The 26,041-nt window shown below is 46.5% G+C and overlaps 1 protein-coding gene across 2 annotated transcripts in view; it reads left to right on the forward strand.

Annotated features, from left to right (window-relative positions):
• Window positions 1-420: 420 nt before the first annotated feature.
• Window positions 421-26,041, forward strand: part of ASB18 (ankyrin repeat and SOCS box containing 18) — a 40,182-nt gene continuing 14,561 nt past the window's right edge. The window contains exons 1-2 of one of the 2 annotated variants that reach the window (XM_074968157.1): window positions 421-791; window positions 5,156-5,423. In XM_074968157.1, the coding sequence (XP_074824258.1) occupies window positions 551-791; window positions 5,156-5,423 (509 nt within the window). In that variant the 5' untranslated portion in view covers window positions 421-550. The remainder of the gene's footprint in view (window positions 792-5,155; window positions 5,424-26,041) is intronic. The other variant, XM_074968158.1, reaches the window with a different exon arrangement.

Genomic DNA, 26,041 nt, shown 5'->3' on the forward strand with positions numbered 1-26,041 from the left:
CTGGAAATATGGATCATAGTCCTGAAAAAAAACAGTCTCCCAGATAAACCACTTACAACATGTATTTTTACACAGACTCCAGAAGACTCCAGAAGTGATATAAATTCATTCAGCAAGGGAAAAATAGACGTTAAAGGCCTTGGGGTGGGTGGTTTCTTTTATTATGGGGAAATTTCTTCCCAGATTAAACTGGTCTCTTTCTCTGCCAACCTGCTGTCTGGAATTAAAACGGGAGTTTAATCACAGAGGTGCTGACACAAAGCTGCACGGTGAACATTTGACCTTAGCTATCACCTTGTGATTAAATACATATGTATATGTATATATATAACTAGGCAGGCTTGCTGTTGCTGTATCCAGAAGTCCATATGACCCTTACTGTATCAAGTAACCATAATCATCTGACCTCACTGGAGTTATAAATACAACAACAATAGAGCCCTAACTGAATTATAATTGGACAATGGTAACAGGACAATGGAAATAACTATAAAAGACCATCTATCCACACAGATAGGTCTTGTACTAAAATAAGTTGCAGTGCATTGCAATGGTTGAGCTGCCGGGACCCGTTATAGAGAAGCTACAGATCCTTCGGAAAGTGGAATCAGAGCACCCATTAATGGCTCATGCTCCAGCGGACAAGTACTACACAGCACTGGTCACGGGAGACCTGAGAAACCTTAAGGTCCTGACTGATAAATATTATGAAGACGTCAATCTGATTTTTGAGATCAGTAAAAATGAGCTGGAATGGCAAGTGAAAAGCCTGGCCTCTTTTGGATTGTCAGGTACTCTTGCTTTCAAGGACCAGTTTAAAAAGTAAACAGGCACTTACTAACACTGATTGAAAGAAAGGTGTGGTGTGTTTATATTAAATGAATTACACTCTGTTTTTAAGTAGCCTGCTAATATGTTACAGAGGAGTCTGATTTCTTTTGAGATGATTGTACAATGTGCTCGGCAGATGCACCCTTTGTGCTAAATGTTTGCAGTGCCTCGCTGTTAGCAAGTGGTCTAGACAGGGAAAATGAAGGGCCTGATTCTGCAAATTTGCACTAACAGATCTAGGGTAAAATGTTCAGTGATTGAGGAGCCTAAAGTGCCTAACTTGTTTTTAATAGGGCACTTTGGCATGTTTGAACATTGTATCCACAGTGCTTATTACCAAGGATAGTCCCATGGGACCAGTTTGTGCCGCTCACAGGTAGCTTTGCATTCGGGGCAGAGGGATAAAGGGGTGCAGAGCGACACTGCAGCAGGGGGCACGCTGGAGATGTCCTGCCCTGGGCAGATGGAAGATTTCCTGGAGCATGCAGTGTGCTATATCCCTGCAGCATTTTACACCCAGGCTCTGCCTATTCTTAGCCCCTCATTAGCACTGTGACCCCCTAGGAAAGTAGTGAGGGAGCAGAGCCTGCAATAACCAGTGGGCACAATGCCATTCTGCACGGACTGCACCGGCTCCCTCCCTCCCACTGTGCACCTACATAATGCCTAGGCAGAACCACCATGGGCAATGGAACTATATTTGCAGTGCCAGGGCTGGGTAAAAACATTGAACAAAACACTTGAGGGTCAGAAAATGGGGCTTCACTGAAAACAAAATCTCCCATGGGAAAGGAGAGGGCTTTTCACAGAATTTTCCATTAGAGAAAATTGAAATTAAATGTTTTCCTTCAGGTCAGTGTGCTGAGCTGCCACAGGCCTGATGGGAGTTGTTCTTCTGGATTTCTTATGCTCCCATTCTCCCCTATGAGCCCATCTCACTGGCTGGACTACATTTCCCATGATGCACCACTGCCTCTCCATGGCGTTTCAACCTTTCCAAATCAAAGTCTTTCTGAACTCCTTACTGTGCCACAAGCTTGGTTATTTCAGGTTTTTGTCCCAGTTCAGGACACAAACAAATATCAATTTTCCACAGGATGGAAATTCCATTTTCCAATCAGTTCTACCCAACAGTAAGCATGGCACCCAGTGAGATCACGCCCCAGGCTGACTCCCAGGTCACCCAGCAGGCCAGGAATAGAACTCAGGTCTCCCAAGTTCCAGTCTGTCCACTAGGCCACACTGCAGAGGGCTAAAGTGCAGTTCAGCTTGTGCCTATCTTTAAAGCAGGCGAGGTTGAACTCCATGGGGCTATTCCCCTGCTTGAAGTTAGGCATATGGCTGCTGAGGCAAGGCCTGGAAAAGCAGGGCTCCTACCAGTGTCACTGAAACGGCCTCAATAGACAAAAAAGTCATTCATGTCAGAATGGGCTAAGTTGCTTTAACGAGGTTTATTTTTAATTGCTCTGATTACATTGTACATATTAAAATATGCAGAAACTGAGAGTTTGACTTTTAGGCTGAGCCCTCACCACCGACAGACGAACACACAACTAGTATGAAAGTATGCCTCCACCTAGTGTCGTCACCACTCAGCTGTAGGTCACAGGCCCTGTACTTGCCCCTTCAGCTCAAGTGGCCTCTGAAGCAGACAAATCTGAATTCCCTCTCTGCTGTTGCCATGAAGTGCTAGATGTCCTGGCTCAGGGAGTGGTGACAGAAATAAGGTTTGAACCGATCCCAGGGGCTCAAGGGGAGACATTTGTCTAAGCAGTTCTTTAAATGCTTTCCTGCGTTTAATGTGTCACTGTGTCTATACTGAATGGGATCGGTAACATTTCATAGCGCTTACCCAGCACCTCCTTTGGTTCAAGGGATGGGAAAAGCTGGGACAAAAGCAGTCCCAAAATAGGCAGTCAAAGCAATCACAAAATCTTCCCGTCCAAAACTTTGGTCTGAAACAATGGCCTCCATCCTTCCTGCAATGGAAGGGTTTGGGAGAGGAGATACACCATACGTGCATGCATCATTAACTCCTGGATTTTAATATCCTGAGGCTACCACTGAAGGGAAGGGGATTAAATAATTTGCAGGATTTCCACCTGTGCATTGGGAGGAAGTCTGGTTATGAGGCACTACACCACTAGAGGAAAGCACCAGCCTGGGACTTGGGCAACCTCAACGATGCCCCAGACTCCCTGTGAGACCTGGAACTTCATCACTCCACACTTCATCTCTCTGCCTCAGTTGCCCATGTCTAAAGAGGGGACAATACTTCCCGTGCCAATGCTTCACCAGCATGCTGGGGAAATCTATTTATGTATGTTTTGGTGGCACGACTTGGGTATTATAGAGCTATTGGAGTACCTAGAGAGAGGGTGTACCGGCTCCCAAACTAATGTAGCTCTTGATCTACAGAAGGCAGCCGGCAGGGTTTGACCTGCTATGTGGCATGGCATATTGGCTTTAGGGGATTGTGTGTACATAAAGCAAGCAGGGGGCAGTGGAACTGAGCAACCAGCACATTTCTGATGGCTAGCTTCACACAGGAGCTACGACACAGAGAAGCCAGCCTCTTGAATGGAATGCACGCACATAGTTCTTTGCAAATCCAAACTCTGTCCTTGCCAGGGCTGTTGCTATGTCCAGGATCACTGTCGTATCAAATTCCTGTTTTGGCTCTGTTACTTCAGGCCCACTATGAGTCCAGCTAATGCAGGCTTTCCCCTGGATGAACAGTAAACTGCACACCCAGGGGTCAGGCACAGCCCTCAACAGGTTACAAATCTGTATTAGATGCAGGTGGGTAATTAATAAGCTGTCTTTTAAAACTTCTCAGCGTGGGCTCAGGGGAAGAAGTTAAGTCTCTGAATAAGGTACCCTTTGCGGCTCATTACAGACATGATATTGATTCTTCCATCATTATAAGACGGTATTCCTACCATGTGAAATCCTGCCCATTGATGTGCATTCACTGGGGAATTTTCTTTTCCCCTATAGCCACCACTGCTCAGAGTGGCTAACAACCTTAAACGGGCCTTTTGAAAGCCCCAAAGTTTTCAGAGAGTGAAAAAATGTACATGCACTGCCCTGCTTTATTCAGCAAAAGGGCACCGGCTGCACACACAGAGAACTAAAAAGGGGGAAAGAAAGAGACCAGAATTGTGTTGAATGCGGAGCCAGTAATCCTTTTCGAGAGCAATGTGCATTAAAGAGCTGCAAACACTCAGGCATTTTCTGCAGCTCAGAACTTTCTCAAATTCCTTTTCCTGTGCACCGTGTGCCAGGCAGGGGAGGGGGCCCGCAGGTGCCAAGTCTCTTTGTTTGGCTTTGTATTTTAATTGCTCCTCTCTCAGACCTGGTCTACACTACATAGTTAGGTCGACAGGAGCTGCCTTACATCGCTGTGGAAGTGGCTTCACTTAAATTTGGCTCCCATCAATGTCATTTGCCTGTCTATGCTGATTTAGTTTCACCACCTCCCCGAGCGGCGTAGAGTCACGGTCAATGTACACAGGTCGACGCAGCAGCATTGTAGACACTGCATTGCGTACGTCGACTTTTACTGCCTTTCAGAAGCCATCCCACAATGCCCCACACTGACAACACTCTTGATACAAGTGGTCCTGGTGAGGCTGCCCACCACCGACACCAGGAGCTAAGTGTGCACGCACAAGCTATTTTATAACTGCCGGGGCTGTATGTCGACGTAAGTTAGGTTGACATAACTTTGTAGTGTAGACAGGGCCTTAGTTTGTGCAGCTGAAAAGTATAACATTTACTGTATGTCTTGTATAAAATAACAGACCACTTCACCTTGAATGGGCCCTTAGCATAGCATAAGCAGTTAGCCGCACATATTCTGTCTGTTCAATCTTGTGTTTAGCTGTGACACTCAGAATATCTTTCCCAGACCTGAAGAAGAGCTCTGTGTGGCTCGAAAGCTTGTCTCTCTTACCAACAGAAGTTGGTCCATAAAAGATATCACCTCACCCACCTTGTCTGTCTGGTTTAAAAGGGCAAAGTCTCTGACATCTGTGTCTGCCACTCACCCCAGTCATTTATTGGCTTCCCTCTGGCGCTGTAATGATCAAAGCTGGGCAGCTGCTAATGAAGTTATCCTCACCCCTGGGAGGAAGGGAAGCATGGCTACCACTTTGAGGATCAGAAACTGAGGCATTTAAAAATTAAGAGACTTGCCCAAGGTCACACAGGAAGCTTGTGGAAGAGCTTGGATCTCAGGAGTCCCTATCCTGTGCCCTAATCACAAGTCCACCCTTCTCACATCTCTCTCTCTCTGTCTCTCTCTCTCTCTGCCCTACAGGCCTGTGGTCCCTGGAATACAAGAGGGAACTGACCACCCCACTGTGCATCACTGCCAGAAATGGACACACTGCCTGTGTGCGTCACCTGCTCTTCTGGCGGGCAGACCCCAACATGGCTCCAGGAGGCCAGAGTGCTCTGCATGAGGCCTGCGAGGGAGGCCACACGGACTGCACGGAGCTGCTGCTGGAGCACAGAGCCAACCCCAACCTCCTGAGCGAGGAAGGCTTGGCACCACTGCATCTGTGCACCAACCAGAACACGCTGGGGTAAGAAGAGGGCTGTGCCAGGCAGCATGTACCCACCCCCTCCATTCTCTCCCATTATTAACCACCACCACCCTTGCAATTGTAATGTTCATTTAACCTTCGCTGTGCAGTTCTTCTCTCCACCAGTCCATACATTCTTCTCTACGTGGGCCTGATCGAGAGCCCACTGGAGCCTATAGAAAGACTCCTATAGAGCCTATAGCCTCTTGGAGATTGCTCAGCACTAACCTGCCCCAAGCAAAGTGACTTTCCCCTATAATACTGAGTTCAAGAGGAATTAGAGTCAGAAGAATTTGCATAAAATTGACCGCTTCTTACACGCCAGATGTACTTCCTGTGTGTAGTCAGCATCTCCTCTCCTGACTCTGTTAATGACTGGAATCGGTCTTTACTACTTGTTAGCCCTGCAGAGCTAATATAGCAACAGGGAACTGGATTTTAGCTCGGCTAACCTCCAGGCATAGACTCTTTAAGTCTAATGCACAGATGTGTCCACCACAATTGCAGCTTAACTACATATATCATACCCCTCTGCTTTATCTAGGTCAGTGTTTCCCAAACTTGGGACGCCACTTGTTCAGGGAAAGCCCCCGGCGGGCCGGGCCAGTTTGTTTACCTGCCACGTCTGCAGGTTCAGCTGAGCGCAGCTCCCACTGGCTGATCGCGGCTCCCACTGGCCGCGGTTCACCGCCCCAGGCCAACGGGGGCTGTGGGAAGCGGCGCGGGCCAAGGGACGTGCTGGACGCCCTTCCCACAGCCCCCATTGGCCTGGAGTGGTGAGCCATGGCCAGTGGGAGCCGTGATCGGCCGAACCTGCGGGCGCGGCAGGTAAACAAACCAGCCCGGCCCGCCGGGGACTTTCCCTGAACAAGCGGTGTCCCAAGTTTGGGAAACACTGATCTAGGTGAAGAGAGACCAGTTAGCCTTTCCGGCTGACAGAACAAAAAGTTGACTTGGATGGAGTACATCTGAGCAAAACCGGGAAATGTTTACATTTTGCCACAAAACAAGTTTGATTTTCATATGTTGGAATAAGGAAAATTGCAAAGCTGTCTCCAGGAGAGATCTCAGTGTGAACATGTGGCTCTCTCGCCTCTAACATGCTGTATCAACTTTGCCTCATAAATCAGCCAGGCAGATGTGATACACTGGGGGTGGGGGAGGCATGCAGGATCATGTGCCCTCCCCGCCCCCCATTTGCTGCTTGGTTTGTACTGAGCGTGCTCACACAGACTGAGCATGCTCAGTAACACTGCTGAAGTCCTCTGCCCTTACTCTTCCCCCCTCCCACTATCAGCAGGTACCAGTTGCCTCTGCATCCAGGCAGACTCCTTTTAAAAACATCACGGTGCAGCAGTACGTAGAAAGCAGTGTTAATAACCACAGCCTACATATGCCACAGTCCTGGAGAGAAGAATAAACATGGAACACCCAGTGCCAAGTGGATGAAAGTGGTAAAGCTGTGTCGCGTCCACTGATTTGGTATTCGGTGGTTGTGCAAAACGGGTAACATACATGCCAAGGGAGCGAGTGTTGAGTATAGCAGGAAAAGCAATGGACAGCAAAAGATAAAGCCCCTCCTACTGCATCGTCTGGGTCATGCTGTAATTTCCATTCTGATGGAAATAACTGAAGCAGTTCCTCCCCTGATGTCACGTTGGCGTTACGTCATGCGACTGATCATGATTTACCTACGTGCAGGGGTACCAATTCTGCATGCCCATTGAACATGTGATGCTGTTACTCCTCTCTGACCCTTGACATAACTTTTCACTACTGTTTACACTCAAGCTGAATTTGGCCCTGTTGGCAGGGTTCTGACTTCAAGGCAAGTCCACGATACTATCATGCCATTCAATTCAGTGGAATTACTCTTGATTTATTCTGTACTAACTGAAAGCAGAATTAGGCACAACCCTTTTCAGGCAAACTTCCAAAACAGTCCAGTCTCTTTTCCAGCAAGTAAGAGCTTGTAGGTTTCCAGGCCAGGCTCAGTTAGTGTTTCACTGGGACCCCTCTGCACTGGCTCCCTGCTCAGCCATTGCTGCTCCCCGATAAGCCTCACCCATACCTGCTCCCAGTTGTAACACGTAGCACGCACAGCCTTGTTCCACATACCGTTCCTGGGGATTCCACTTTGTGTTCAGCTTCTTTGGTGCTCCTGGCTCGCCACGCAGGCCAGCTGCTGCTTCCCAACTAAGCCCAGCCACTTTCAGGACCTTTCTCATTACCTAGCCAGCAGAAAGGATGTGCCGTGGGGAGGGAACTGATGGGAGTTGTAGTCCCCTGCTTAGCAGATCCAGCACACCTGCTTTACCACACTTATTACTGCCATGTGACAGTGACAAAATCAGTCTCTTTCTTCTAACACTGAACAAGGAACTTCAGCAAAAATGCTTGTTTCCTCTATTCTAATAAAGTGACTCTGCTTCACTGTAGAACTTATGCCTACAAGCTTTGTCCATCTGCTGCTTCTAGCTTACCGCTACCAATGTAAAGATGCAGTACCCACAACTTCATGTCTTTCCCCCCACCTCTTTTCCCATAAGCAATCTATAACAATAATTAATGTTTAACTAATTCTAGGTCAAAATCCAGTCACAATTTAGCCTTGAGGAGGATTTTGTCCAGTTGACTCACAGCGATTATCAAATCCAAACAAGTGGAGACTCATGTTCAGTATGATTAGGACTCTCCTCTGCAGGACTACCTCCCTCCATCCTGGCCATGATGCAAGTAGGTTCACAAACGAGCTGGGTTTGGAACCTGCTGCGGATGCTGCCTGGTCCTTCTGTAGTGAGGACTCGGGCTGATGGGAAAACAGGAATTCTAGAGATGAAAAATTTTGAGGGTGTTGTCATTTTGTTTCCTTTTACACTTGGATAAAGTCAAGAGCTTTTGAATTTTTTCAGGGAGCATCAGTGAGCCACCCCAGAATAGCCCTCTCGTAAGCACACTCACCAGAGATGTAGAAGAGCCAAGTTCAAGTCACTGCTCTGGTGGTGTCAGAGCAGGACTTGAACCTGGGTATCACACATCCCAAAGGAGTGCCATTTAGCTATTGTCAGGCAGTGTTTGCCATCTTCATACACCAGAAATTCCACCATGGAGCTGAGAAATCTTCCTGATAAATTGGTATTTTCCGACAGTAAAACGTCATCTAAGAATCCTGGCCAGCTCTAGTGAGGACCTTAGTTGGTCTCTGTCAGGTGGACTCACATGGGGCCAAGGAATGGAGCACAGCTACATCCAGTGGCAACGGGTGGTGGCCAATGTTTTGCCTTATCCAGTCTTATCAAGACTAAGTGTCTTTCTTTTAAATGTCAATATGTTTTGAGCTACATGCCAGCAGCTGAGGAAGACAGCCTGAAACTTCATAGATCTGGCACCTCTCAGCCTTGCACACTTTAAGCAAGGCCATTTAGGATGATGATTTACTTTTTCACATTGGCTCAGAATGTGAGCCAATTGACCTATCATCAGCTGCCATGCCCTATCACTCAGCGGAGCTAATACAGGGACTTTTTGTATGCTCTTAGCTAGTTGTACTGCTCTCCCCACCAGTCAGTTCATTCCCTCATGGTGATGAGGGCTGGAATATGCATGAAGTAACACTGTTTCCCAAAAGCATGGAATTCAGAGCTGGCAAACTGTGGTCCATTATCAGGGACTCTCTCTTTCCAGAATGCCATATGAGACAAGATGTTCTGACCTGGAGAGTTGTAGATCTAGTTAGAATGTCTACAGATGTAAAAAAATTGTCACTCCACGTAGGTGCGTCCCTTTCACACAGCTCTGGTGCTATTCTTTCCCAAAGGCATATGTAGTGTCTGGAACACGTACATGGAAGATGTGACGTTCTCTGTGATTTCTTCCTGGTCATTCTGCAAGACTCACGTGATTCTATCTTAAATTTTAGGCTCTTCCCTGTGCTGGACCACAACACTGCCATTCGGGCTCAATCCCAGCATTATCTAAAGCCCTGGTATCCTTCATGTATCCTTCAAGGACTGTTGGAGTAATATCACTATATTTAATCAGACCTTCAGCTTCAGAGCATAGATTTCATGAGCTAGGTGTGGGACCGTGACAAGTAACTTGGCCAACAATGTCTATTGCACACTATTGCGGGTGTGTGCCAACAGTAATGGCTATTTTAATCAGTTCTGTCTTTGGTGGTGGGTCTGGCAGTGGCCAGGTCTTTTCTAAAGTTATTAATAGCAAGAGCAGCTTGTGGTTGTGGGCAACTTGAAATGATCAAGACTGTACAAGTAGCATATTAAACTCTTGCAGACCCCTACAGAGACAAACATTCTGTGTGGGGGACAAAGGGACCTCGAATAGGCTACAAGCTGCCAGCCATATCTGTGCCACTGGAGTAGCAACTCACCAAGGGTGTAGCTGTTGGCATCTGCTGAAATGACTGTAGGCCTGGAAACACCATCAAATGCCAGTAATGGGGCTATGGTCAATAGAAGCCTGCTTAAGAGATTGTTTAAATCCTCAGATGCCCCTTACCATTGTATCTGCACCACTCCCAATGCACCTTTGAGGTAGGGATGTATTATCTCCATTTCACAGATGGAGAACAGAGCCACAGAGTCTGAGGTTACACAGGAAGGCTGTGGCAGAGGAGGGTCTTGAACCTGGTCTCTGGCTAGCACTCTAACCATTGCACCATCCCTCCTCCGGTGTCTTGGCCCACATCCTTAGGGCTTTAAGAATCACATAAGTAGCTTGGCCTTTTGAGGATACGTTAGGTATAAATTTGCCTTCTTTATAACTAGAAACAGCATCAGCTCTAATACAGTCCTATAGCTTGGCTCTAGGAGTCCTCTGGCTCTTCCCTCATCCTCTATCAAGCACATGTCCTAAAACATGCCATTGGGTTTGCTTCAGCGTACACGCCTCATCACTTTAGCCAAGCAGCCACACAACTGCCTTGGGAACTTACTTCAACCTTAAGTTCTTCCTCAGACTTCCCACAGACAAAAACTTCATCAATATGAACTTCCTCCCTCCAGGTTCCACAGAATCACATTCACTTTCCCTTGTAAGATAGCTGGCTGTGTCACCAAACAGAAGGTGACCTCAGCCATTTCTGACATTTCCAGAGCATGCACCCAGTGGCTGAGCAAATCCTATCTGTCCTGTGTCAGTCCTTACCACACCTACCATGTTACTGCCTACTGCTCTTCAGAGGCCATTTTTATGGCACTTCCCTTCCTTTACTACTTGTACCTTGCTTCCATGGAACACCCTGCCTCCCAGGTGAACTGCAAAATCAGTTCATTCTTCCATAATGCCTACAACAAAAAGTTATCCATTAATAAGATAGGTGATAGGGCACTTGGATATAGCTGGGGCATTTAAATATGTTAAATATGTTAAATGTGCATACTATGAGTGCATCTCTCTTTCCACCACATTTATATTGCTTCTTGTCTTAGCCCCCAATCCTGCAAATACTTACACAGGTGTTTCATTTTAATGGGACTGCTCATGGCAATAAAGTAAAGCATATGCATAAGTGTTGACAGGGTTAGGGCCTTACAATCCATGCTCTGAAGAGTCTGTCTGGTTGTCTGTGGCCAGTAGCCAGAACTAGGGTGCTAGCAGGATTCAAATAGAGCAGGTCAACATTTTTCAAACTTGGATTTTTTGACCACATTTCATTGATTGTGAATTTAAACAGGGAAATAAAGCCCAACAAAAAAAGTGCAAAAAGTAACCTTTTTGACCCACTATCCAGTTATTTTTATTTATGAAAATATTTTTGAAGTTTAAACACAGTAAACATTTTTTATTAATATTAATTGTGAAAAAATTTTGCCAGCACTAGAAAAAAATTAAGTTGTAATCATCTGGAAAAAAAAAACCTGGTATGAAATTTTTACCAGCAGTCATTCCACAGAGAAGTGAAATTTCAGGAGGGGTGGTGTGACCACACTTTATGCAACCATGACTTAACTGATAATTTACAGAGGGTCATATATTGTGCTGCACAAATCAGAGACACCACCCCACACACAACCCTCTGACACAGGGCGTCTGGAGAAGACAAACAAATGTATTGGTCACAGACATTGCCATGCCATGCAGACATTGTGCATACTCACACAAAACCACTTTTGTTGGGAGTAAAAATGCTCACTGTTTCAACACTGTTGCTCACCAAAGCACAGCCCTAAGCTAAAGTCACCTGCCTACGGGTCCCCTGTAGAGGGGGAATGAGTGAGGGAAGGTGCTGTGGCTGCTTTTCACAGGCACAGCCTGTAAAGGGCTCCCCACCCCTGCTACTGGTGGCTGGGTCTGGGGATTTAGCTTTTGCCCCCTTCTGATGCTTACTTGCACTACTGCCCCCTCTCTCTCCTTGACTCAGTCCTCCTTCATTGTGACTCAGCTTTCTGGCCAGGTCACTATATAGTGCCCTCTTTTAGGATAACAAAGTCCCACCGGACAAGCTGTCCAGACACTGTTGCAGGCAGCCTCCTCTTCCAACTCCAGGTCCTGTGCTACTGGGAACCTGGTCCCACCTGTTACCCCCAGTCCCAGCCCAGGGACCCTCTCACTGGCAATCCAGGTCTGCTCAGTCTCCAACCTGGTTGCTGTTTCCCTGGACTCCTCCCTGCCTCACCTCTTTATCTCCTTGCCTATCTCTGGCTTTACCCCAGGAGCTTCCTCCGCTCCCCATGGCTACTTCACTTCTCTAGATCGCTTGTCAGACGCTCTAGTCCAGGGCAGGACCCCAGCGCTTGATCTTCTCCTGTCCCTGGCCAACTCTTTTCCCTCTAGGGAAGAGGTTTTCAAACTGTGGAGCACACCCCCCAAGGGGGACATGGAGGAACGTTTGGGGGAGCAAGTGGCAATGCCAAGCAGCTCGTTCCATCCCCATATGGCAGGGCCTGGGGCAGCCTCTATGGGGGGTGGGGAGGGAGCGCCACCTCCCTCCCAGACTCACCTCAGAGCCACCCAGCCTGTGGGTCAACGTCAACATCCGCCGTGGCCACACCCATTTCCGCTCCAGGCAGTCTCTGCGCCGAGCGCTGGCTCTGCCCCCACAGACCATCGCAGATGCCTTCCCGGGGGGCAGGTATTGGCCCTGCCCAAGCAGTGCCGCCTGGCTGCAAGGTAGAAGCAGGCCACTGCTGAGGAAGCCTTGGCTGTTCCATTGGTAAGTAGTTTGCCTCTAGGTGCAGCAATCTTAGGTTAATGGCCCCTCCAGGCCCACATTAACCCCCTCAGAGTTTGTGTGGGGCAGACACCCATCACACAGCCTCCCCTCCATGGACTTTCTGCCACTTGTCCATAGCCCCCAGAGGCAGAAAGTCCACAGAGTGAAGGCTGTGACTGTGGAAAGCAGACACAATACCTGCCCTCACCCACTCCCGCTCTGCAGGGGATCAGCAGAGCAATGGGGCAGGTGATGACCAGGGAGAGAGTATAGCCAGGATACCATGGAATGTGATGATGATTCAGTGCATCTGCAGGGTAGTCTCTGCAAGTAGTGCACCTAGGGGTCCTGGCAGGTTTTAAAGCAGCCCTCTGCTGGAATATCTCCCGTAGGGGTGTCGTGATGGAAACTCTGCATGTCCTCTTCCGGGAGCGAATTCCCTTGGCTTCTGTGAGGCCCTTTGAGTAGAAGGAGATACCCACTTCATCAGGGTTGCAGCCCCTTCTGTCTTGCAACAAATACTATACTGATTCTAGTGTGACATAGCAATAAAGTAATGTCTGGAACCTCAGGAAGAGTACACATGCCACGTGTTACAGCAGAATAGATTAAGACTCTGGTATAAATGTTTGAAGAAACATTCATCCTGGTTGTGATCTATGTCAAGTTTCAGCCCAGTATGACTTAAAGTGTCTGAATCATTAAAACTTGGAAAGCTTTTTATTTAAAAAGCAAGGCTACCTTGATATCTTGGTAACAATGCTTGCAAGTGTAGTGAACTTTGTTGCCTGCCAGTTTCAATGAAGTGCCATCCTGGCTTCAAACCAGTTCCCGTTAGACAGGTAGAGAGGCTAAACAAAACTATGTTGAGAGTCTGGGGTAACACTACAGAACACAAATATGATGGGCCACATGTTGGACAGGTGTGTGAGTAAGGCCCTTAAGAAAAGAAGGTATCCGCTCAGGGGAGGCAGATTTCAAAACTACATCTCTCAAGCATTGCCTATAAATGTGAATCTTTGCAAAGCACCAAAAGATACTAATGATTCGACCAAAATACATGGGTAGATAGAAGAACAACTTGATGGTGCAGGGAAGCTCTTGCGTGACACAAACAAAGCAAAAATGATTTTCCAAGAGGGTAGCTGGATGAATATTGTGTTGTGACACTGAGCCACAATTGCTAATAAAGGACCTGATTTCTCCCCCATTCATCTCTATCAGAGCAGGATTAATCCCTACATTTCCCTTTTAATATTTTCTCTCTTGGAAGAGAAAGCTTGGTCCACAAGCCTATGACCTAAAATAATTGTTAACCACAGCCTTGCAATCAAAACTATTTATTTGCCCAGACACCAAATTCACTCTCCCATACCATAAAAATTACGGGAAGGAGGGTGACAGTTTTACTTGCTGGCATAAAATATAAAAGTCTCCCACACAGGATTTTTTGCTCGGCTCTTTTAGTCACTCTCCAGCCTTAGCTGATATACGTGTTTTTACAGGAATGGGGCGGCAGGGGTGAAATGGCATTTGAGCTGCCAACCTGTAATCCAAGTTACAGACAGGGGCAATGTGGAAACAGCTGAGTTATAAGCCCTTGAATATTGGGGCTTTATCATGGAAATTTTGGCAGACCCTTAACTACAGCAGCGCTACCGGGCGCCTCTACAATAACTAAGCCAACTACCTTGAAGGATCAAAAATTAATAGACATTTCAGACAGGTTTTGAGGTTTCGACCACTGCTTTTCAATTGCAAAGACTTTTGCTAAAGTTAGACACTGAGGAGGTCAAGCTTTTGGTAACATAAACATTTCGTCTGATTAACAGAGACTACTTGTCCCTGGTTTTGAGTAGTAGATTTTAGGTCATCCTTAATTTTTTACTGACAGTAAAGAGCAGGTCATTGACCTACATACAGAGCTATTTTATTTTTCTCCCTCTTGATAACAATGGCCAGAACACCTATGTGTCGGGTTCTTCTGTATTCCCATATAGTCGGCAATTCACCATGGGGGCAGGACTTAAAACCTTTGAGCCTCTGAGTGACTGGGATAAAAAAAAATTACCTGGGCTTCCTTCCAGCCATTTGAGCTTCAGAATCCATGAGAATTCAACCCAAAAAAAAAGCATATCAGAGCTTTAATCTAGGAGCTTTTTGAAGAGATTTAAAAAAAAAAGTTCCAGTAAAGTTCACTCTTACCTTCTTCGCTTTAGGAGCCATGCATGCCAACATCGCCCTATTTAGTAGAGAGTTCCTCTCCTTGACCTCCTTTTTACAGCAGAGATAATTAACATGGTGGGGTAAGACGAGTCGCTAAATTCACTGCACTCGGTCCTTTTTTCCCTTTTGCTAAAGGTGGGATGATTAAAAAGAGGAGAATGGAGTTGATTTTTCCTTTTTTCTTCTAAAGAGACTAAAATTGAGGGGGAGAAAAGGTTCTTTGCTTCTAAACTTTGTCCGTGGCTCCAGGAGAAAATAAAAACAGGAGCCTGGAAAGAGTCGGGTGTGCTGGTGCTGAACTACTCGGATCTGTGGAACATTTCTGTCTGCTTCAGACCGAGATAGAGACACATTTGTATGAAATGAAAAGATCCATTGTTTTCAGTGAGGAACATGAGGGTGAGCAATGGGCTGGCGTGCTCCAGGTGAACCTGTGCATGCAGTTAGGCCCTCCATTCGCACATCTCCTGCTTTCTACATGGACGGGAGAAGAGAGATTCTGCTGTGGCAATGCCTCACTCCACCCCATTGCTTCATACAGATGTGCTTCTGGAGCAGCTCCATGGATTGGAAGCCAGCAATGGGAGAGGGTGGAGCAAGTATTCCCAGGCCCCTGTCCCAGCTCTCCTCCTAGGTTTCTGTGTGGTACTAATGTTCTGGGACCCCAACCCATGGCAGTAGGGAGCCTTGCCAATTGCAGCTGATGGTTGGTGCCATCACAATCAGCTGCAGCTCCTCTGTCATGGTGGCTTTTGGAGATCCCCATGGTTGGAAAGGGTTCAGCCTTCCAGAATCCACAGCACCCCTATGCTCCCCTCCCAGCAGTCGGGATAATACCAGGGAAATCCAGAAGAGAAACCTCCTAGGGCTGTTCGCCTCCTGTGAATCTCGTAAGGGTTTTCCCTGTTGACCTGGCCCAACGATAAGTAAATAACAAACAACTCTGTGCCACTTGGGACAGGTACCTATGTCTTAGTGAAGCGTTCTACCAAGGAGCAGGATGTCGTAGCCAACAAGATAGTGGATGGTGAGAGCCTGGATGGCAGCTTTGGCTGTCAGGTCTCAGCAATTTTAAGAAGGGAGAAGCATCACAATTTATACACAGGGCCTAGGAAGAGGGAGGTATCACAGATGACCTGTATGCTATGGGTCTGAGAGCAACGGGGGAGGATGGTGACAGAGATGGTGGGAAGGGATTGGGAAGCAGGATAAGGAGGTGAGTTTTGGGCCATGTTAAGCTGAAGTCAATCGTAAGGCACAGGGGAGGTTTTGGAGAGACAGGCTGAGGTTAGGATATGGATAGGTGAGGACAGGTCAGGAGTGGAGACCCAGATCTGAGGGACATCAGCATGTATATGGTAGCTGACAACATATATGAGCTGAAGATCACTCCGAGGTCTATAAAGGGGAGGAGGGAGAGGTGCCAGTGGCAGAGTCCATGGGGAACCCCCATGGAGAGTGGAGTAGTAGTCATTGAACAGTGATCCCTGTTACAGGGTCCCACCTTGTTGTAACCCTAACCAGGTAGTGGGGCGAGAAAATAACACGCAGTCTCTTACTGTCACCCCTGCGGGTCTCATGCTCTTGTTATATGGTGTCAGAAGTAAACTGAATCTTTGCACAAAGAGAGTAAGTTAAGCCACCTGAATTCCTCAGTCTGAAAAGGAACCTGGCGGCAACCTGGAAGCGGCGATTTTGATGCTTCAAAGTTTTCCATGAAATAACGTTTTCAAGAAATCAAAAGGGTAGAGGGTGTTGCTACTTAAGATCCATGTGTGAAATTTTCAGCACATATAGGAAACAGAATGTAAAATATCCACTGAAACCACATGTGATTTCAAATGGCCTTTGGGCAAAGACTGGTGAAGGGCTACCTGAATTAAAGGGGAAAGATAATCCCTTTGTAACAAACTACACCTGTCATTTTTAAGACTCAGCTGTTGCACAGACATATCAAGTAGCAGTGCTACAAGAGCACATGTATCACTTCTTGCTCATGGAAACCTGGTGAGCTAGTAGAGAATGGCCCACAACTAGTTAGTGGCTCATTTTAGCCTTTCTTTTTGAAATATCAATTCAAGCACACCACATCATACTCTTCTGCTAATGTATTTGCCTGTGCATAGTAAGAATCATTACAAATAGCAAAAACAATCATTTAAATATCCCTGTCAAATTCAGGGGACCCATATTTAGCATTGCTGGAATATTGCAATACACTTCACAACGCCTTGAGATCCACCAGTTCATAGATTGGCACTAAGGTTTTTTATTGTTCTGCCTAACAAGGCCCTTGAGCTAGAAATAATTAACCCTAAAAAAGTTTCCAAAGAGCTCTGCAACAGGAAACTAGAAGAGAAGAAATATTACAAGAATGCCAAATAGTTAACCCCCACCCCTTGCTGGAGAAAAAAGAATTTTAGACTCCAAACAGAGTCTCCAACAAACTTTGTGCACCAAGGTCCTACATCAGAACAATTCCTGAGATCAGTCCCAGAGGAGGAACAGCAAACACCTGAACAAAACCAAGGAGGATACTGCCTATGCTTCTGGAGAGCACCCAGAAAGCCCCTGTCCATGATTCTGTGCTGAGAACAGCAGTACACAGCAAAGAGACGTTCCAGGTGATGTAGTCAACTCTATGGCTAAAACAAGCCTTCGCAGAAGAAGCAGGACCACCAAACCACTGAATTTTGGAGTTGGTATTGACAGATGTCCACCAATAAGAGTCTGATAAGCTTCTTCTCTGTCAGGGAGCTCAGAGCATTTACCCTGACTTTCCATCCTAGATATCTCCATATGTGTTACATTAATTAGCTGGAATGGCTGATTTAATTTACACAAGTTTTCTTTAAAGGCAAGATATAACAGTAACCACTGGAGAAATAGGATGCTGAGCTCTGCTATGTGAAAGGGATGTTATCTAATATGGATCAGGATAACAATAGCAGGACCAGGAGCAGGAGGAAAACATTTACTCTTACCAATACAGCTGATCAAAAAATCCATTTTTTCCCCTGAAAAAAAATTGTAAACAAAAATTTGCCATTCAAAATTTTGATTTTCTGTGGCAAATTTTTGGAAATGGTTTGAATTTTTTATTTTAGATTTTAAAATAATCCAATTTTTTATTTGTTTTTTCTTTTTCACCACAGAATGAACTATGTCATTGAGTTTTTCCACTTTTTCCTTGATTTTTTCCATCCTCTTCCCTCTCTAACTTTTCCAACATTGGAGAAGCTGTAAAAAGTTAGCTTGGGAAAGAGAGGAAGAGTGTGTTGAGGGAAGAAAACTTTGACATTTTTCATGTTATTGCACCTTGTCAAAAAGAGGAGATTGAAATTCTACATTTCAAATATATTTTGATCTTTAAAAACCTAAACAAAAATTTCAAATAGAAACAAAATGAAAATTCTCCTTGACTCCAATTAGCGGGACAAGGAGAGTGAAGCAATATATCTTATTGTTGGTGAGAGAGACAAGCTTTTAGCTGACACAGAGCTCTTTACCAGGCTCTCTCACCAACAGAAGTGGGTCCAATAAAAGATATTACTCACCCTCCTTGTCCCTCTAATATTCTGGGACCAGCATGGATAAAACAGCACTGCATACATTGCATTAAATGACATTTTCCCACAAAAATCTTCCTTTTGACTTAAACCCCATTTTCACAGTGGAAGATATTTTCAGTCAATATCTGAGGGGAGGAATAGCTCAGTGGTTTGAGTGTTGGCCTGCTAAACCCAGGGTTGTGAGTTCAATCCTTTAGGGGACCATTTAGGGATGGGGCAAAAAAAATTAGGGAGTGGTCCTGCTTTCAGCAGGTGGTTGGACTAGGTGACCTCCCAAGGTCCCTTCTAACCCTGATATTCTATGATTCAAAAAATGTTGACCAGATCTACTTCCCCACAGTCTTATGTGTTACTTACTTTTATTACCAAAATAGTTACTAAAGGAGTGACTGGAAAGGTAGAAGGAAAACCAGGAGAGGAAGGAGTCACAAAAGCCAAAAGAGCACAAGTATTCAAGGAGTGTGTGATCAACAGTGTCATAGAGTCTTAGTGTACAAGGCCAAAAGGAACCACCAGACAATCTACTCTGACCTCCTTGTATGTGTCAGGCCACCAACATCCACCAGCACCCATAACCTAGAGGTCAAGGAGGAGAAGATGGCAAACAGGCCCTGTCATCTAGCTACAAATATACATTGATAACATGGACCAATCACCACACATTGGTGCGCGCTCAGGGGAGGAGGCAGGGAAGAGAAGGGGCCGGGGTGGGGATTTGGGGAAGGGGTTGGAATGGGGGCAGGGCCAGGGGGCTGAGAGGGGTCGAGCACCCACCGGCGCTAGCAGAAGTCAGCGCCTATGGAACCACCAGAGCAGAAAGCACAAGTCCCAACCCTTGAGCAAAAGAGCCTCAAGCTGAGAGCTTCAACAGACACATATCCTCTGTGGATCAGGCATAGAGGCAAGTACATAGTACAGTAAATCCTCACTTGACGTTGTAGTTATGTTCCTGAAAAATGTGACTTTAAGTTAAATGATGTTAAGTGAATCCAATTTCCCCATAAGAATTAATGTAAATGGGGGGGTTAGGTTCTAGGGAAATTTTTTTTTTTGCCAGACAAAAGGCATTATATACATTTTGAACAATTTTAAACAAGCAATTTAATACTACAATCATCATTGCTGAGTAAGAAGCTTGGTTGAGGTGGTGGAGTCAGACAGTGGAAGAAGGTGGATTGTCCACCTGCTCCTCTTGCTGAACTTTCTGAACTCAAAAAAAACACATCTAGACTTTGTTTTGCTCTCCTTTCTTTTTCTTGGTAAATTTCTTTATAGCAAGTCATTAGATGACCAACTCCCCTAACCACTTTGGAGCTGCGTTCCCTGTCAGGATCGTCATCACTCAACCCTCAGCCCGCCCACTCCACCCCTTTCCCCAAGCCCCCACCCTTGACCCTCCTCTTCTCCCCCCCACCTCCTCCCCCTTTACTTTGCATGCTGTGTCCTCGCTCCTCCCCCTCCCTCCTGCCCGGGGTGATCAGCTGGCTTGCAGCGTTTAGGAGGCAGGAGGGAGGGGGAAGGAGTGAGGACTGGGCGTGCAGGCTCCCCCTCTTTCCCCCCCTGCCTCCTGCCTGGGGCAATCAGCTGGTTTGCGGTGTTCAGGAGGCAGGGGAGGGAGGGGGAGCCTGCACGCAGAGTCCTTGCTTCTCCCTCCTCCCTCCTGCCTCCTGCAAGCCTCAAGACAGCTAATTACCGCTGGCAGGAGGCAGAAGGAGGACGGGGAGGGCACTGATCCATGGGGTCTGCCGGCGGGCAGGAGGCTCTGTGGGAAGGGGGGGGCATAGGGAGGCTGCCAGCTGTGGAGAAAGCAGATAGCCAAACAACGTAATAGTGGAGCATTGCACAGCTTTAAATGAGCATGTTCCCTAATTTGATCAGCAACGTAACAATGAAACAACGTTAACCGGGACGACTTTAAGTGAGGAGTTACAGTACACTAATGAGTGGGTTACATGCTTCCTCTGGAGAGAAGACACTCATTCTCAGGCCCACAGCAGTTCAAGTCCCCATGCGCCCTTGCTATGTGATAGCCACTATCTTGACTAACAGTGGAGATTGGACCAGGGACCTCCAGAGCTAAATATGTGAGTCTCTATAGATTGATCTAAAGAACCTGGGCCTGTAGCAGACTGTGAACTGGTTACAGAGGGGGACACATAACATGCACCAAACATTGATATACACATATGCTTAAGGGCTTTCCTAAACCAGGACTACAGTACTGAGGTTACTTTGATTTTCATTTGTCCTTTACAGGTCACCTTCCACAACCAAAGGGCCAAATGGAGCTATATCAATTTGGATAAGCTGGGGATCTAGCCCTTACCTCCAATTTCCATGGAAATATAACCATTTAATGAAAGAAAAATTAGAGAAGAGAGAAGAATTAAGTAGCTACATAACATGTTGTCAGAAGGGTCTCCAAACAGATTTTTCATTAGGCACCTGGTAGTCTTTAACATGGTTACAAGTCAGACTGTTCTAGGCACCAAAGCCAAATGGCCATGTATAAGGAGAGCTAGGGAGAAGAAAACCTGCTTGAAGTTTGCATGAGTCAATCTGGACCTGAGCAAGGTTCATTTCAGTTAAATATGAGCACTGAACATCACTAAACTCTGTAGAAGCATATCTGAGCAAAATAGGTGTACAGTATACATAAGAAGAAACTTTAGACAGGATTTTTACTGGCCAAGCCACAAAGGAGAGTAAATATCTACATAGAACCAAATAAATCAGAGGTGGACAATATCCGTGAGATAGGGATTGCTGTACAGCTGAGCCCAATACTGTCACATCAGTCTCTACTATGAAATCTACATCCCAGAATATTTTCAAGGTCTTGCATTATTACCTGTGAGTCTCCCCTCCTCCCTGCTGCTCTCCTCTCATTAACTAATAGAAATCCTAATCACAGCATGGCCAGTTGTACTGGCATTGGCGCCAACTGCCCTTTGCATGTACTGCAGAATTTGACATTGTTTTGCCACCATGTCACCGTTACAACGGTTACAACGTCAACTTCTAGTAGAAAAAGTAGCAGTAATTTTGATTCATTTAGACTGGCTTATCACATTCACTTACTTGCATTAAGAAACCATTGGTGTGGACTGTTTATCTTTAACCCCCTTCTGTTTGTCAGAAGGCATTCTGTGCTGTAAATAGAATATTGTAAAGGGGGGGAGGGGGTGTCCTTTTAATGGCCAAGGTTTCATGGCAGCCTCCCCTGATCTGAGATCACTCTTTTACAAATTTCCAAGATAATTTGTATTACAGAAATGTTTTTGTTTAAACACAAACCCTGTTCTTCTTGAAATGGCAGGTGCTGCCACATAGAATCATAGAATCATAGAATCATAGAATATCAGGGTTGGAAGGGACCTCAGGAGGTCATCTAGTCCAACCCCCTCCTCAAAGCAGGACCAATCCCCAATCAAATCATCCCAGCCAGGGCTTTGTCAAGCCTGACCTTAAAAACATCTAAGGAAGGAGATTCTACCACCTCCCTAGGTAACGCATTCCAGTGTTTCACCACCCTCCTAGTGAAAAAGTTTTTCCTAATATCCAACCTAAACCTCCCCCACTGCAACTTGAGACCATTACTCCTTGTCCTGTCCTCTTCTACCACTGAGAATAGTCTAGAACCATCCTCTCTGGAACCACCTCTCAGGTAGCTGAAAGCAGCTATCAAATCCCCCCTCATTCTTCTCTTCTGCAGACTAAACAATCCCAGTTCCCTCAGCCTCTCCTCATAAGTCATGTGTTCCAGACCCCTAATCATTTTTGTTGCCCTTCGCTGGACTCTCTCCAATTTATCCACATCCTTCTTGTAGTGTGGGGCCCAAAACTTGACACAGTACTCCAGATGAGGCCTCACCAATGTCGAATAGAGTGGAACGATCACGTCCCTCAATCTGCTCGCTATGCCCCTACTTATACATCCCAAAATGCCATTGGCCTTCTTGGCAACAAGGGCACACTGAAGACTCATATCCAGCTTCTCGTCCACTGTCACCCCTAGGTCCTTTTCCGCAGAACTGCTGCCTAGCCATTCGGTCCCTAGTCTGTAGCTGTGCATTGGGTTCTTCTGTCCTAAGTGCAGGACCCTGCACTTATCCTTATTGAACCTCATCAGATTTCTTTTGGCCCAATCCTCCAATTTGTCTAGGTCCCTCTGTATCCTATCCCTGCCCTCCAGCGTATCTACCACTCCTCCCAGTTTAGTATCATCCGCAAATTTGCTGAGAGTGCAATCCACACCATCCTCCAGATCATTTATGAAGATATTGAACAAAACCGGCCCCAGGACCGACCCCTGGGGCACTCCACTTGACACCGGCTGCCAACTAGACATGGAGCCATTGATCACTACCCGTTGAGCCCAACAATCTAGCCAACTTTCTACCCACCTTATAGTGCATTCATCCAGCCCATACTTCTTTAACTTGCTGACAAGAATACTGTGGGAGACCGTGTCAAAAGCTTTGCTAAAGGCAAGAAACAATACATCCACTGCTTTCCCTTCATCCACAGAACCAGTAATCTCATCATAGAAGGTGATTAGATTAGTCAGGCATGACATACCCTTGGTGAATCCATGCTGACTGTTCCTGATCACTTTCCTCTAGTGTAAGTGCTTCAGGATTGATTCCTTGAGGACCTGCTCCATGATTTTTCCGGGGACTGAGGTGAGGCTGACTGGCCTGTAGTTCCCAGGATCCTCCTTCTTCCCTTTTTTAAAGATTGGCACTACATTAGCCTTTTTCCAGTCATCTGGGACTTCCCCCGTTCGCCACGAGTTTTCAAAGATAATGGCCAATGGCTCTGCAATCACATCCGCCAATTCCTTTAGCACTCTCGGATGCAACTCGTCCGGCCCCATGGACTTGTGCACGTCCAGCTTTTCTAAATAGTCCCTAACCACCTCTTTCTCCACAGAGGGCTGGCCATCTACTCCCCATGTTGTGATGCCCAGCGCAGCAGTCTGGGAGCTGTCCTTGTTAGTGAAGACAGAGGCAAAAAAAGCATTGAGCACATTAGCTTTTTCCACATCCTCTGTCACTAGGTTGCCTCCCTCATTCAGTAAGGGGCCCACACTTTCCTTGGCTTTCTTCTTGTTGCCAACATACCTGAAGAAACCCTTCTTGTTACTCTTGACATCTCTTGCTAGCTGCAGCTCCAGGTGCGATTTGGCCCTCCTGATTTCATTCCTACATGCCCGAGCAATATTTTTATACTCTTCCCTGGTAATATGTCCAACCTTCCACTTCTTGTAAGCTTCTTTTTTCTGTTTAAGATCCGCTAGGATTTCACCGTTAAGCCAAGCTGGTCGCCTGCCATATTTACTATTCTTTCGACTCATCGGGATGGTTTGTCCCTGTAACCTCAACAGGGATTCCTTGAAATACAGCCAGCTCTCCTGGACTCCTTTCCCCTTCATGTTAGTCCCCCAGGGGATCCTACCCATCCGCTCCCTGAGGGAGTCGAAGTCCGCTTTGCTGAAGTCCAGGGTCCGTATCCTGCTGCTTACCTTCCTTCCCTGCGTCAGGATCCTGAACTCAACCAACTCATGGTCACTGCCTCCCAGATTCCCGTCCACTTTTGCTTCCCCCACTAATTCTTCCCTGTTTGTGAGCAGCAAGTCAAGAAAAGCTCCCCCCCTAGTTGGCTCGTCTAGCACTTGCACCAGGAAATTGTCCCCTATGCTTTCCAAAAACTTCCTGGATTGTCTATGCACCGCTGTATTGCTCTCCCAGCAAATATCAGGAAAATTAAAGTCACCTATGAGAACCAGGGCGTGCGATCTAGTAGCTTCTGCGAGTTGCCGGAAGAAAGCCTCATCCACCTCATCCCCCTGGTCCGGTGGTCTATAGCAGACTCCCACCACTACATCACTCTTGTTGCTCACGCTTCTAAACTTAATCCAGAGACACTCAGGTTTTTCTGCAGTTTCGTACCGGAGCTCTGAGCAGTCATACTGCTCCCTTACATACAGTGCTACTCCCCCACCTTTTCTGCCCTGCCTGTCCTTCCTGAACAGTTTATAACCATCCATGACAGTACTCCAGTCATGTGAGTTATCCCACCAAGTCTCTGTTATTCCAATCACGTCATAATTCCTTGACATCACCAGGACCTCCAGTTCTCCCTGCTTGTTTCCAAGGCTTTGTGCATTCGTATATAAGCACTTGAGATAACCTGCTGATCGCCCCTCATTCTCAGTATGAAGCAGGAACAGATGTTCCTGCCTGTGCTTCCTCCCGGTATCCCGTTTTCCCACTTACCTCAGGGCTTTGGTCTCCTTCCCCCGGTGAACCTAGTTTAAAGCCCTCCTCACTAGGTTAGCCAGCCTGCTCGCAAAGATGCTCTTCCCTCTCTTCGTAAGATGGAGCCCGTCTCTGCCCAGCACTCCTCCTTCATGGAACACCATCCCATGGTCAAAGAATCCAAAGCCTTCTCTCCAACACCACCTGCATAGCCATTCGTTGACTTCCACGATTCGACGGTCCCTGCCCTGGCCTTTTCCTTCCACGGGGAGGATGGACGAGAACACCACTTGCACCTCAAACTCCTTTATCCTTCTTCCCAGAGCCACGTAATCCGCAGTGATCCGCTCAAGGTCATTCTTGGCAGTATGGGACAGTCCCCAAAGTTGGGTAGCAAGCAATTCTGTACACTGCTCACAAAATACACTCCTTTCAGTGGGCTTGAACCAAGAAAGGAAGTGTTCCCCTGCAGTACACACAAGGGGTGAAATCCTACATTCCTTATTCAAGCAAAACTCCCATAGACATCAGTGGGATTTCTGTCTGAATAAGGAGGGACTCAGGAAAGACTGCAGAGCTTGATCAAGGAAGACAACAAACTGGAAAAGTAGTTCTTGTTGGATAATTGCCACCCATGCCCCAATTCTCTTCCAACTCAAAGTTTTAACCTCACAATTTAAACATCTGTTCTCCCATTGATGCAAGGCTATTGAGAGATTTCTCTGGCAACAATTTGGAAATAGACCATTCTAGTGTGAGTAAAGTTACGCTACATTTGGAGAGCCAGGGAATATGTTTCAGCACCTTACTAGTTTCTGAAACTTGGAGAAGGCATAGGCGGTAGTTTTGGTCACTTAAGTGGCACTGTCAGAAATGGGTGGAGAAAGCATTTTTAATGCCAAACCTGCCCATGTACAGCACCCCGTGTGTCTCAAAGCAGCCCAAGTCAATGCATTAAGTAGCTATAGAAGTTTTGTTCCCTTCTAGTTATTCTGGCTCAATACCAGTGTGAACAGCCTTGACCACCAGCAGCCAAGGTCCAGACAGTGGGTTTGATGTTTTCAGCTGAGACTCATTCCCTGATTCACTTACAGCTGACATCTATATAAAGAACCTTGCCTTTCCACACTGCCTCCCACCTACCGCCTACTCACAGACCCTTGCCCTAAGGCATACGTGTCAGACAAGAGTTGGATTATATGGATAGTCTGCATAACACTCCGGGGCTGTTATCTACACCAAGAGATGAAATGACTGCAGACACATTGATTGCGTGAACTGGCTGATTGTCTCATGTGTCCTTGCAATAGTTTAACGTGTCTCCAGAGCAACACTGATTTTGACAAAACCTTTCTGGCACATCCACATGCGGTGCCCGCCTTG

The sequence above is a fragment of the Natator depressus genome, chromosome 11 (genome assembly GCF_965152275.1).
Source record: "Natator depressus isolate rNatDep1 chromosome 11, rNatDep2.hap1, whole genome shotgun sequence".
In the NCBI taxonomy this organism is placed as follows: domain Eukaryota; kingdom Metazoa; phylum Chordata; order Testudines; family Cheloniidae; genus Natator; species Natator depressus.